At 37.6% G+C, this 13,891-nt stretch overlaps 1 protein-coding gene across 7 annotated transcripts in view; it reads left to right on the forward strand.

Annotated features, from left to right (window-relative positions):
* FOXP1 (forkhead box P1) overlaps window positions 1–13,891 on the forward strand; it is a 691,275-nt gene that overhangs the window by 596,669 nt on the left and 80,715 nt on the right. For all 7 annotated transcript variants that reach the window (XM_063426766.1, XM_063426763.1, XM_063426764.1 and 4 more), the window contains 2 exons: window positions 3,738–3,875; window positions 6,093–6,182. In XM_063426766.1, coding sequence (XP_063282836.1) covers window positions 3,738–3,875; window positions 6,093–6,182 — 228 coding nt within the window. The remainder of the gene's footprint in view (window positions 1–3,737; window positions 3,876–6,092; window positions 6,183–13,891) is intronic.

The raw sequence follows: 13,891 nt of genomic DNA on the forward strand, positions 1-13,891 counted from the left end.
TGATATTTATTGGATAGCTTGTTCTATTTTCAAAGCAATGCAGACTGGGACAGACAGAATTAATGGGATTACACTTCTTTGCTGCTGATGAGAGAGCTCTCTGTGGATTTGTCACACTTGCCTGTCTGTTGATACTCTTTAATCTAGCAACTGGGTTAAAGGATCACTATAGGGTCAGGAACACAAACATGTATTCCTGACACTTTAGTGCTAAACCCACCATATAGGTGGCTTGCCCCACCTTAGCCCCCCCCTAGAAAAGTTTAAAACTCACCTTATTTCTAGCGCCAATTCCCAAAATGGACGATTTATAGCCAATCCAATTGGCTAAAATCGGCACAGGGGCAGGGCTAAATGCAGTTTTGGTCAGTCACGACCTCCTCATAGAGATGCATTGAATCAATGCATCTCTGTGAGGAAAATTCAGCGTCTCCATGCAGAGCGTGGGGACGCTGAATGGCAGTGCTGCTTACTGTGCAGCCCTGAGCCAGGAAGCCCCTCCAGTGGCCATCTGAGGAGTGGCCACTTGGAGGTGTCCCTAGGGGCAATGTAAACACTGCCTTTTCTCTGAAAGGCAGTGTTAACATGAAAATGCCTGAAGGAAATTATTATACTCAACAGAACAACTAGATTAAGCTGTAGTTGTTCTGGTGACTATAGTGACTTTCCATTGCAATAAAGCCAAAGTGGGATGAGGGGGAGTGATAGAGAGAAATAGAGAGAGAGAGAGAGACCTTATTTAACCCTTACAGTGCCAGTGTAAGGATTTATGCAGAACTATAGTTGTACTGCTGTGTATATATTTTGGGGTTGCTGTCTTCATTTATGAATAGTTAACTTCTTTGTTCTTTGTGGACAGATATCGAACGTTATTGTCATGTTTGATGTGCTATCAACATCATTTAGCGATGAATGAATTTCATTAAACTGGAAAAAAAAAGGCTCCCATTTTAAATCTATAGACTCAAAGGGGGCTGGTGTAAAAATTGTTACATACAACAATGCACAAAAATGTGTCGTTACAATGTATCTGACCTTCAAGAACCATTTTTAGTTAATCAAAATTAGTGATGCTCAGAAATAAGAACATCAGTGCATAATGACTGTGAAATTAGGAAAGAGAGCTCGCTATGCAAATGACAGGACAAATCATGTGAAAAAAGTCAAGATAAACTGCGTATTAAGGCATTATGTTACATAAAATTAATGCTGCGTTTCTGCCTTTTGCTTACCAGCCATTTAACCCTTAGCAATCCTCAAATGTCTTAGTTATATCCCCGTGAAGAGCTGTACTCTGTAGCATTTCATAGATTGCATAATTTGGTTTTCCCCAATTTGTGTTTTTCAGTCCATTTTGCTGTTTTCCCTTTTTTAAGAAAAATGTAACAATTCATGCATCTAGCACATTTTTACCATCTTCTCTTTGCCCTAAAAAAATTTATGCTGCTCGGACCAAGTCAATTGTAATAATTTCCCCTTTTCCCTAAAAAAGAAAGAAAAAACAACCAAATCTTAAATGCTTTTATTTTTTGAATTGCATTTTTCCCCCCCCTGGCCCAACCCCCCTTTCCCCATCTATTTTATTTTATTTTCTTTCCGCTCCTGACAAAATTACTCTCTTGCACTTGCAAATTAAACACAAGTGCAGTGATTATTTTGAATAGGTAAATTACATTCTAGAAAGCAGGCAGAATTTGTAGCATTGTCATTAGGTAGCCGCTTGAATACAATTTGTGTAACCTTGGTCGAGACAGCCTGTCATTTTAATGTCCGTGTTTTATCTGAACAAGGCATCGTCTTTTCAAATACACTGTATAGGTTCTTTACAACGGTGCCTGTGCAGAAACGTGTTAACAGTTGCAAATATGAAATGCTATCAAGTTCATCACTGTTGCTGTTTGCTACGGAAATGTCATCGAAATCTGCTTTAATGGTATCTTCCATAATATGGAAGACTTAACATCTGCATAACAGGTGAAGCAGGATAGCCGTGTATTGCCAGACAGCAAAGGGGTATCTCCTCTTTGGGATTTTGCTATTGTATGATTTATTCTGCATTTTATTTGTTTTATTACAGGGAAAAAAATATAATTCTTTTATTAGCGCTTCGTATCATCTTATGCAACAATACTCCCATTTGGAACCTTTTTTCAATCCCACATTCTATTCCTGTTTGTCCTTCTGTCTTACACTTCTGCCCTTCTCTCACCCAACCTTCCTGTCTTCTCCAAACCGATTAGTCTGTTTTTATTCATTTTTTACTTCTCCACTTCCTTCTATGACCCATGTTGCCTTTATGCTGCACTGTTGTCATTAATTTTCTCCTCTGCCCCACGGTTTATTCTTCTCTATTCCATCCTGCACTGGTGTTTGTCCTTATTTATTCCATTCTGCCCCTATGGCTATTTCTACTCTGTCCTATTCACGCCCTCCCTCTTTCATTCTACTTTTATTTGTTATTTGTTTTTGTTTTTCATCCTGCCAGATCTGACCTTTCCTCCTCCATCCCACCCCTTTTATCCTTGTCTTCTACATCCTACCTCAGTCTTTCTTTAATTAGTCCATTCTTCCAAGTCTGTTGATTGCACTTTTATACAGTTGTTTTTTTACATCCTCTTTTCTTACATCCTTTTTCATCCTTTCCTCTTCTCTATCCTGCCCCGTCCTCTCCTTATTTTGTCCGTTATGACCTGGCCTGTTTGTCTCACTTCTGTCCCGGCCCAGTTTGAACTTCACTGACATGTTTCTTTGTTGTATTCTTGCCATTTTCATCTGGCCACCTTTTGCCCATCAGTCCTTCATATAAACTGATATTTCCTTTTGATCCATACTGCCATTATCTGTCTTCAAAAGCCTCCTTCATTTTCTTAATGAAAAGAAAAGCCTCTTGACATGTACACCGAATCCCACTTGCATCTTATTACTGTCTGACCTTTTTCCTCCAACCTGCCCATCTCTACCTTTCTCTCCTTCAACCTGCACCTCACTAAATTCCTTACATTAACTCCACTCATTGACTTTCTTCTGCTTAGCTATAATGTCTTCCCTTAGGTGCCTTTCTCCTTAAATCCCATATCTGCATGAAACCATTCTGTTCGCATGCGTCCTTCTCATCTCCATTCTGACCAGGCATGAGCTTTTTTCAGTCCAACCCCACTCTATCTCATCTTGATACTGCAAAGATCTTGAGTAGGGTAAAAACAAATATTGTTCTGTTTATGTTACTGAATTTTAACTACTGGGTTGCGATCCAATATGGATAACTGCATAATATCAATGGGTCCCAAATAGTCAGAAAAAACATTATTATATCACAGTGAAGACTGGGCTACTGATATCATTTTAAAAGTTAATGTGTTTTATGTAATTTGGGTCCCTATCAAAAAGTTTAAACTAATCTGGTCTAGGTGTATGTCTAGATAGTTTATGATTATATTAACTAATGGAGATTCCAAGGCACTGTCTCTGTAGAACCTGAATGGTGATGATCGTCAGCTTTGTCAAGAGGATTGCCACCTCTACTTTAGGAGGTTTGGTGGTTCTCTGAATTCACTTCTATGAATTGAACCATACCCATGGTTTCTGCTTTCCTCCTAGCTTCCTGCAGCTCAGGAGCCTAAGATAGAGACATTATAAGTAGACATTGTTCTAGGCAGGCATAAGTAATATAGCGATTGCTAAGCTGTGATCATCTGCTAGTGTTTTTCTCTATATTCAACCCTTTTTCCTTTTTTTAGGTCCCTGTATCAGTGGCTATGATGACACCCCAAGTTATCACTCCCCAGCAAATGCAACAAATCCTCCAACAGCAAGTGCTTACTCCCCAACAACTACAGGTTCTGATACAACAGCAACAGGCCCTCATGCTTCATCAGGTAATGTGTGGGCAAATTTACTTAAACAATGTTTAAAAAAAAAAAAAACCCTGTCAAATTCCTACACACTGAAGGAATGTAAAAATGGTGATTGTTAGGCAATGTTCTAAAAGTGAAGCAAGAATGTTCCATGTTCCATAACTCTACAATAGGAATAGAATGGTTCTTTACACATAACCAAATATTTCCCTTGTCTCCCTATACCATTAATAATAAATAATCTTAGTAAATATTAGTTTTTGCTTTTTTTTTACTGAGGTTGGAAACTGGGCAGAATAGCAAGCAAGGATGCCACATAGCTGGCTGTACTAGCCTTTCTTTTAAAGCATATGCTACGGTGGCTACCATAGCATTTAATTAAAGGGTCACTAGGTTTTAATGCACTATAGAAAAAAATATAAAAAGAAAAAAAGTTTTAAAAAAGATACATTTGAAGTTCTTCCAGGCTATGTAGGATTTGCAATGAGCTCCAATAAAGCCAGGAAGTGAATGATACTTTCTATAGCACCAAGATTTCCCACAAACACTGAATTCTGAATGTAATCTTAAACTAATCACAATATAAACAGCAAAAATAACTGTAATTTAACCAACCAACTGTTGGCACATGGATTGACCCCCCAAATTACTCTTCTGCAATAAACAGTAGTGTATTCTCCTGCCAGACCTTGCTTTATACAGTGATGTCCAAGTTGCCTGCATTGTAAAATAGTGTGTAAAGGAGTGTGAGTGATTTTTTTTTTTTTATCCCCTTGAAACATTCTTTTGGTATTATTAACTAAAGTGTGAATTGCCAGTAATCCCAACTTTTAGGCTGCTTGGCGTGATTTGAAAACATTCTCCAAGTCAGCTATTTTTTTTAGAGTTTGGCTATTACGGCATTAAAATTTGAAATTAATTTAGAATTTCTGATAACCTGTGTAAGTTAACAGAGGGTAGCAAAGGACCATTAATGTACTTTGACCTTTGTTTTCATTGTGTTACTATGTATAGAAATATATTGAGGATCTAATTTGTTTCATTTAACATTTCAATTGTATATTGATCAACAGTGCAGAATTTTACATTTGTTTTGTATCATGTGGTATAATATCAATATACTTACTATAAGGAATATATATATGCCCTGTTCTGTAACACAATCTGGACCAAGTATACCTGTTAGTGGTATGTAAATACACTTTGCAGAAAGGGTAGTAGATGCCTGACACCTCTTTCCAGTGGACATAAACATAGAAAAAAAACGTAGTATGTCCGGGATGTGCAGACATCTATTCTGATGTGCAAATACGAAAAAAAAAATATTTTTCTTCAAAGGCTGATTAGTTAGGCCCTGTTAGTGTCAAATACGCAAACAAAGATGGCTGCATATCCATACATTACTAGTAGATCAAAAAACCTCCTCGGATCAACCACAGACTTTGATTTTAGCTGTTAACATTCCCATTATGCATTACACTAATATAATTCACCGTCTGCCGGTCGGTTGATCAGTATACTATTTCAGAGTTATTTTTTGATGCGAGTAGCAGACTGTAAGCTCAGGGATAATAAACCCTAATAACAAACCTAAGTGTTTGCAGACCACAACTTTGTGCACCCATGGCAACTGGTACTTGATGTTAGGAGTTTCAGTTCTTTAGTTTTTAGAGCTGCGTCCCATATTTCAACTTTATGTCGTTCTTGTTACTATAAATACCCTATATAAACGTATGAATTGTCTTTTGCTAGGGCTAGTTATATACATTTCATCTCTATTAGAGCTGGTTTCCTCATTTCTTATCCCAGCTAGCCTGTAATTACATTGAGTAGGTAAAGACATTTGTGTACAGTGGCCAACAAGTAAATGCATTTGAAAAATATAATTCTAAGTGGATGCACGTGTTTTACAAGGGAGATTTACCTCGCTCCCCGATCAAGGGCACCCTGTCTTTGTTGTTACAAACAAAGGTCATCGCTTGCCTTATTTTAATTAGTTTGCTCAGAAAACTGCCTGTTTTCCATCAGTACATTTTGGAGATTAGTTTTCAAAACGGCAGTGCCAAGAATAGTCTGTGTGCACTGAATTTATTGTCAAGTTTCAAACGAAAGGTCAGACCATTCCAGATAAAAGGGATACTATTTTTCAAATCACACTTTGTGTATTACACTGAAATGGACAGAATTGGCTCTATCTGTACAATGTAGCACTCACCATTATGCCCCCTTTATTTGCAGCAGCAGTTGCAAGAATTTTATAAGAAACAGCAAGACCAGTTGCAGATTCAGCTGATACAGCAACAGCATGCAGGAAAACAACCCAAAGAGGTACAGAAAAATGGCATTCTGTTCAGACTATAATTTTGACACACGTTTCACGGACATTATTCTTTACCTCAACTATCAATGTAATATTGCAATTATTTGGCTGAGAGGTGATACAAAAATATTACGGTTGTTTCTATGCCTAGCACTCTTACTGGGTTATCCACTAAATTGAGACTTCACAATGAATTCAGAGTGAACTTCAAAATAAAGGTAAAATAGCCAAACTAGAAAAAGGCCTGATTTGACCTTAAATTCAATTTTCACTATGAATTCTCACTGTAGTGATTTGTAGTGATTCACAGATTTGGCTCTTTTTGCTAAACGTACTGTTTAATAAATTAAGAAAGCATATACTGTGGTATTATTAGTATTGTAAAATGTATGTGTGTTTGTTGCTCCCCTTGTCACTCAGAAGGTAAAGGATGTAATGTAATTTGACTTATAGGCCAGGTAGACAATGTGTTCACTACAGAACTTTTACAACATCTTAGGAAAATCATTAGGACAGGTCACAGTCATCACCAGAACATTTTATCTGACTGCGATAACACGTTTTTTTTTTTAGTTGTTATTTTGTAGTGTGTGAATTTGTCGATCATCGTGCAGTGGGTTTAGAACAAAATGAAAATAAGCATGTAACACACAGCCTTTGATTCTTTGATCTGTCTTTAGCATTTGTAACACGAACGAAAATCATCGCTGGCAGAGCCCTGATGATATTTCATCTCTGTTTTCCTCGCGAAGTAGTAAACACCGCTGCGTGGAAAGCGCCGAAACCCTGGATTCTTGCTTAAACAAAGCCGGCGAGGGGCAGTTTGCTGTATTGAGTCGGACACATACATTATGTTTTCCACCATCCTTTTTTCATTATTAGAAATACTTCAGTCCTGCAGAAAAGGGAACAGATTAAAAAGTGTCTAAAATGTAAATCTAAAGGGCTAACTGTAATTAAAATGGAAATGGCATAGGGAGGGGATGCATGTAATTGTGAGATATCACGGGGCAGAATGCTCTCAGCTTTGTTTTGCTGGCTGTTTCTCTAATTCAGTGGGGCTTACTCATCAGTAGCAATTCAATGCGCGTTAATGACTCTGGGATGCAGGCATCACTCTGGACAAAGAAATGATTATTGTGCGGTCAAAAGAAGTTCAAAGACAAGAAGGGAATTTCAGTTTTTTCCTTGGAGATCCACATTCAAGAGCATATAAATTAAGCCAAATGTTAAAAACCACAGTCTGAAAGCTGACTTCAAAGTCACAACTCTCTAATTAATGAACTGCAAGCTTCAGTTTGGACAAGCAGTGGTTTGATGCTCTCATAAATCAACATGACAGTTCTGTTTCACAGTCTCAGACAGTGCTTGTCATTGAGTCACATCAGATGTAAACAGTACAGAAAAAAAAGGGGGGGTAAGAAGGAGGCGCAATTGATCAACAGAATTGGTAAAAACCAACTTTTGAAGCACATTATACATGATCACAGGAAATGGCTGTAACCTCAAGAGGGTTGCTCCGTCTGCTATTGCCTTTTTGAATCCGATTTCTATCAGCCATCAAAAGGGAGAATAAGAATTATGGAGAGTCTCCCCTGTGGCTGGCAGGCACTAACCCCCTGTTGTTATTTTGTGCTTCTTTCTTTTCAAAGGCATCAAAATTTTAGTTTTTTTTTTTTAAAAAGATCTTTAACTCTATATTTGAAGGCCAACCATAAAAGGCTGCCTCTGTCATTCTTATCAGTTACCATAGATTGTAGTTGGTGCTTTTTTCCTGCCACTTCTTATTAGGCTTATACATGGTGTATTAGAAGGGGTTTATAATACGGGCTTCCATGCTGCGAGACACTAGAAAGTTCAGATAAACTCAAGGGAAAGGGGGGCGGGGGGAGAGGTGCGGTGCAAGAAATTGCCAGGAGAAGCTTTTTCTGAAAAATCAACAATGAAACATGGAACTTCTAAATAGCATCTCTATGTAGATTTTTCTTGCAGTCCCTCTATTTGTATAAGCAGCACTCACACAGGTGACCCCCATTGTTCTTCCTGATGGGTGTTAGTGGTTGGAATTTTTTTTCTGATACAATGTGACAAATGAAATGTTCAGTTTGGCTGACACAGGCAGGAAGGGACCTACCCAGTAGCAACACTTTTATTCCCCGGAGGAGAGAGAGGACTAACTTTTAGTTTTACAACGTTATTTCCTCTCATATGACTCAAGCATTAAAATAAAACCCAGTGTTATATTATTTTTAACCCTTTCATGTAAAAAGTAACATTCAGTCTGCATAGCTTAAAGGAACACTGTAATATGAGGAATACAAACATGTGTTCCTGACACTATAGTGTTTAACTATTTAGGACCTCCTTAGATCACTTAGAAAAGTTGATTTTACTCACGTTTATTCCCATGCCGTGCTAGTCTCGCTGCGGCTGGCCCAGCCTCCATGGCTGAGATCATCAATCTTGATGGTCTTAGCCAGTCCAATGCTTTACTATAGGAATGCATTGGGAGACTATTGCACATGTGTGGCATCTCTGATGCATCAATCAGCATCTTCTCATAGAGATGCATCAAATCAGTGTATCTCTATGAGGAACGTTCAGTTCATCCATGCAGTGCGTTGGGACGCTACACCAGTGCTGTCTGAGTGACGCTACATATAGTGGCCGTCTGAGTGACTGCCAGTAGAGGTGTTACTAGGCATCAATGTAAACACTACTTTTTTTTCTCTGAAAAGGTGGCATTTCGAATGCTAAGACTGCAGGGACAGGCTATCGACACCAAAACCACTACATTAAAATGGTATTGTTGACTATAGTGCCTCTCTAATTAAAATCACTTTAATGAGCCATTGGCTACCTTAGCTGACTGTACCACATTCACAGTACCCAAGGAATTCTTGAAGTCATCTTAAACACTGAATGGAAAAGTTTTGACCTTGTTAAAACCCTTACCTTCATCTCCACTTTCCAGTATAACTTGGACCTCTGCCTGGTCTTCCCTATCACCAGCATGGTTAACCGTAGCTCCTCCTAAAATAATGATATTCAAATGTCAAAGATTAGTATTTTGAAAAAAAGATTTGTACGCCCACCCTGCTGTGTAAAGGCTAACCTTTGTATGCAACCATAGGTATTCATTTACCAAGTACATTTATTTGGATTTGCACTGACATTAACATTCGGTGTAGTGCTCTCAAAATAACAAAAAATCTTGCAAACAAAAATGCTAATATGAGTGAGCTGCCACTGGAGACCTGCAAAGGCATCTACAAGCCCTATATATCCAGAGACAGAGCAAATGCAGGCTACACAGTAGTAGTAATATAAGACTTTAAGTTTACTATCAAATGGGACATGAAAACATTATATCTTGGTGTAGTATATCTTGGTGTACACTTGGTGTAGTACTTAAATGCAGTCGCTAGCCTGCTGTCATTGCAGCCACTCAGTGCACATGAGTGTAATTTATTTTTTAATATAGCTACATATTAGCATTTGGAGGCCCAAGTAAAATAAAAATATAACGTTTTTAATTATTTTGATGTATTATGTAATATGAAAAAAATAAAAATAGACTAAGGATGGGGGAATTACGTAAAAGGTACAGAAAAAAAAGTGAAAGTACACCACTTGTCCACAACCACCAAGGATACAAAACCCATCACTTATTGTCCGTAGAGACTCCTCACATTCTCTTAAAGCAACCTATTTAGCTTGTGTTCCCATCTTTGGACAACATTGCATCCATTCCTGCTTGACTGATGGCAAAAGTGCTGCTTAGTAGTCAGAGTTAGTGGAGGCCTCTCCATGCTGAAGGCATATACCTGACACATGTAAAATGGTTCCCTGTAAAAAAAAAAAAATACCTATGGTGTTCCAAAATGACACCTCTATAATTCATACATAGCTTCAGAGTTCCTTCAGTGAAAAAAGGAAATGTAGAAGACAACCTTCCTGTGATGTAATTTTTAATGATCTGTTAGAAATATCCATAGTCTCATATGATGAAGATGTGCTGAAATTGGTGGAGCAAAGGTTTTATGTGATTTAAGGTATATTCAAGGGACATTTGAGTTAGTGGCAGATTAAGTCAGTTGTCACTTGAGTGTAAACAGGTTAAATATGTATTTATAAAACTGAAAATTATAAAGAACATGGCCCGATGATCAAAGCTGCTCCTGCCAAAATAGTATGCTAAGAAAGAAAATAAAACTATTAAAGGGACACTAGTCACCAAAACAACTTTAGCTTAATGAAGCAGTTTTAGTGCATAGACCATGAAACTGACGTTTCACTGCTCAATTCACTGCCATTTAGGAGTTAAATCACTTATGTTTCTGTTTATGCAGCCCTAGCCACACCTCCCCAGGCTGTGACTGACACAGCCTGCATGAAAACAAAGCGGTTTAATTTTCAATCAGATGTAACTCATTTTAAAAGTTTGTATCTCCTGCACTGTAACTTGATCTTTAACTGCATACTGGAGGAAGAATAAACATTAGATGACTCTAAACAGGAAGTTTTTAGGAAGGCTGTGTAAGTCACATGCAGTGAGGTGTGACAAGAGCTTCCTAAACAAAGTGATTTAACTCCTTAATGGCAGAGAATTGAGCCGTGATACTGCAGGGGCACGGTCTATACACCAAAATTGCTCAATTAAGCTAAAGGTGTTTTGGTGACTATAGTCTCCCTTTGAGTTTTTGTTTAATATTTTATCAGTTTGCTTATATGTATATCCAGAAGTTGACTTCTCAACCCTTACGTACAGCTGGCTGCATACAAAAAGGCATTCATTGAAATATATAGCTTTTCAGTACAAGCCATACTTTGACTTTAAATTGAAATAGACAGCAGATTAACCCAAACAGGACTACTCTGTGTAGAACAAGATCTCTTTGTAAGAGGAAGAGCAACAATTTGGGGAGGGTTGCAGAAGAAGGAGATCTGAGTAGAGCTGGTGTAGTGCAGAAGTGACAGCATGGACATAAGAATGGGATAGACGAGGTGACTCGTGTAATTTCATATATAAAACAAAATTCTCTGCTAGTGCAAGTTCAGCTAGTTTTAGAAAGTTCAGAAATAACAAGTGACAGACAAAGTAATTGGTAGGAGATCTGAGGTCCGGTCCATCTACACAGGTGGATTTAATTGGCTTATAGGGTCATTGAGATGGTAGATGTTAGGAAGCTATCATATATCTTCCAGAACCTAAAACATATTAACAAAGAATTTTCTTTAAAGAATGATAAGCAGAGTATATAAAGTCAGTGAATAAAGTGAACAAATGGACTAATGCTGTTGTATACGAAGTTGACATGTTTGAAAAGGCTAGTTTATTGAGCATTATGACAGTTTATGTTAGGCAGTAGGGAGTAACCCCAGAAAGGGAAACAGACCTTTGACAGGCGCTTAAGGGAGGGGAACAAAATTGCAAGTTTTATCAGGATATTTCAGCATTTTAACACTGACTACTGACCTGTCAACAGAGCAAAGCGGAGACCTTTTTTGTACCATTCAATTGTGAGAAGTAAACAAACTGACTTGTATCCTGTGTTTGGTTACTGGGTGGGGAGCACAGTTTGGCAACATAGATTGCTTCCAAACTCTCTTTCATGGACAATGCATCCTGTATACTTTTATATCCTGCCTTTTTTTCCAACCCAGAAAGCTGGTATTAACTTTAGCAGGAGATACCAAGGAAGATGGCCAAATAAGTTTAACCCTTTAAGTGACAGAGAAGCATGTGCTTTTAAAAAAAATGCAGTTTTCCTTTACTTACTTTACAAGATTGCAAAATGTCTTGGAAGATATTATGTGACAGCCGAACAAGGTTTCTTTAACACTATGAAATTTCCGAACATGTCATCCTATATATGTTTTCTAATCATTGGTCCTTATGGAATTAAAACCTTAACTTACAATGTTCATTATCTGTGATGTAAAACAAGAATAGAAGTATTAGAACATTCACAAAGGGTAAGGTTCCAAGTGAGAAAGCAGTCCAAGTGTATTTAGAAAAAGAATGGCTGAACAGTTGCTCACCTGCTGTATTCGTACTCCAGGACCCTTGACAGTTAGCTTTTCTATATATTCTAAGTTCTAAGTTAGAACATTGTGGCTGTTGTAATTCAGTAACATCTGGATTGCTGTTAGCTTCACCTGATGCAGAGAAACATATGTTTATACATCATCCTTCATTGACCTGCATGGTGTCATCCATTTATGCCCCATTTGTTCATTCAATTCCACGCACCCACAGAAGCTGCAAACAGTGGTTTATGAAAACTAGTGACTTTCATGATGACTGCTGTGTGTGGATTTTTTTCTGCATGTTTATTTTGTTTTATTGTTTTTTTTTATCATGTTTTAGTTATTTATTTATTATTTTTTTTTTTGTATATTTTCTTTTTACACACGTTTCATATCCATGTTGTTATATTTCAGCTTTTAGAACTAAAGTTGGAACTACCTAGAAATGTTTTGTGTTTTGTTGTCCAACAAATTGATGTAGGGTTGTGGAGGCCTGCTTCTCAATATTTGTGCTAGCAGCCCATAAATGCAGTTATTTTGATATTATTTATGGGGTTTTTAATTTTTTAACTTAGGGCACATTACGCTCAATAAACTTCTGGGGAAAAAAAAAATCTGTTTAAAATGGCAGATTCAGTGTATACGTCTCTAAGCAATAATCTACCTAACCTTCTTTTGCATGTAATGCAACGTATTTATAGCATAGACCTAGTTGTGAGACTGATCCTGTTATTTTATTATCCTCATTTTGGTTGTGGTGTATAGATAATGGGCATGATAATATAATGAGTTGCAACCTAAACCTAAGCTGCGAAGGACCAAGCTACGGATGTCTTGGTTGTGAGTCAAATTAGAAGGCCCATGTGTAAAAACATTAGAAAAAAAGGTTTGAAGGAGGGAATCACAAGTAGTATGAAAGAAGCGCATCTGTAGTCAACCTTGCATCCCCTCCAATGTGCACGTATTGACCTGAATCCTGAGACGTTGACAGTATATATAATAGTCATTTATTGATGCCTTTTCTAATTTGGTCATTTTTGTTGTTGTTGTTGTTGTAAGATCAACACCCATAAGTGCCTAGTGGAAATTAAGTCTTTCCCCGTGCCTAATGGAACTGATGTATTTCCCTGCTCAAGAAGTCTGAACCCATGAAAAACTTTGCTCTTCCTATTATCTCATCCTTCCACTACAATCTTTAGTTGTAGTTTCCTCTCCTGTGGAGATTTTTGATTGAAGTCATTTGGAGTTGAACCGTCTAGTCGAATAGATAATTACATGTCATTTCAGTGTTTAAGTATTCTTGATTACTTCTGTGCCATGGACATAGAGGTGAAAGCTATATGTATATCACACAAGCATGCTTTCATCCATTAACGCAGTCTTTCGTTGTTTGTGGGACATCTTCCTCAGAAAAGCCTCATATCCCTTTGAGGGCCAATGTTTTCATTATTACCCTGTTCTCTGGCTCCACCTGCTCCTTTTGTTTGCTCTCTTCCCTCTCAAAACCCACTGGTTGATCTCTGATTTACTATTAGCAGAGTATATATTGAACTCTATACTTTCATTGGATGTCTCACAGAATACATCTTCATGGAACTAATATCAGATGAGATAGCAGCCAATAGAAAGTCACAAAGAAAGAGACGATAGCAGACAAAAGGATTTAAGTTTGTGCAAGGTAGAT

The sequence above is a fragment of the Pelobates fuscus genome, chromosome 7 (genome assembly GCF_036172605.1).
Source record: "Pelobates fuscus isolate aPelFus1 chromosome 7, aPelFus1.pri, whole genome shotgun sequence".
Classification (NCBI taxonomy): domain Eukaryota; kingdom Metazoa; phylum Chordata; class Amphibia; order Anura; family Pelobatidae; genus Pelobates; species Pelobates fuscus.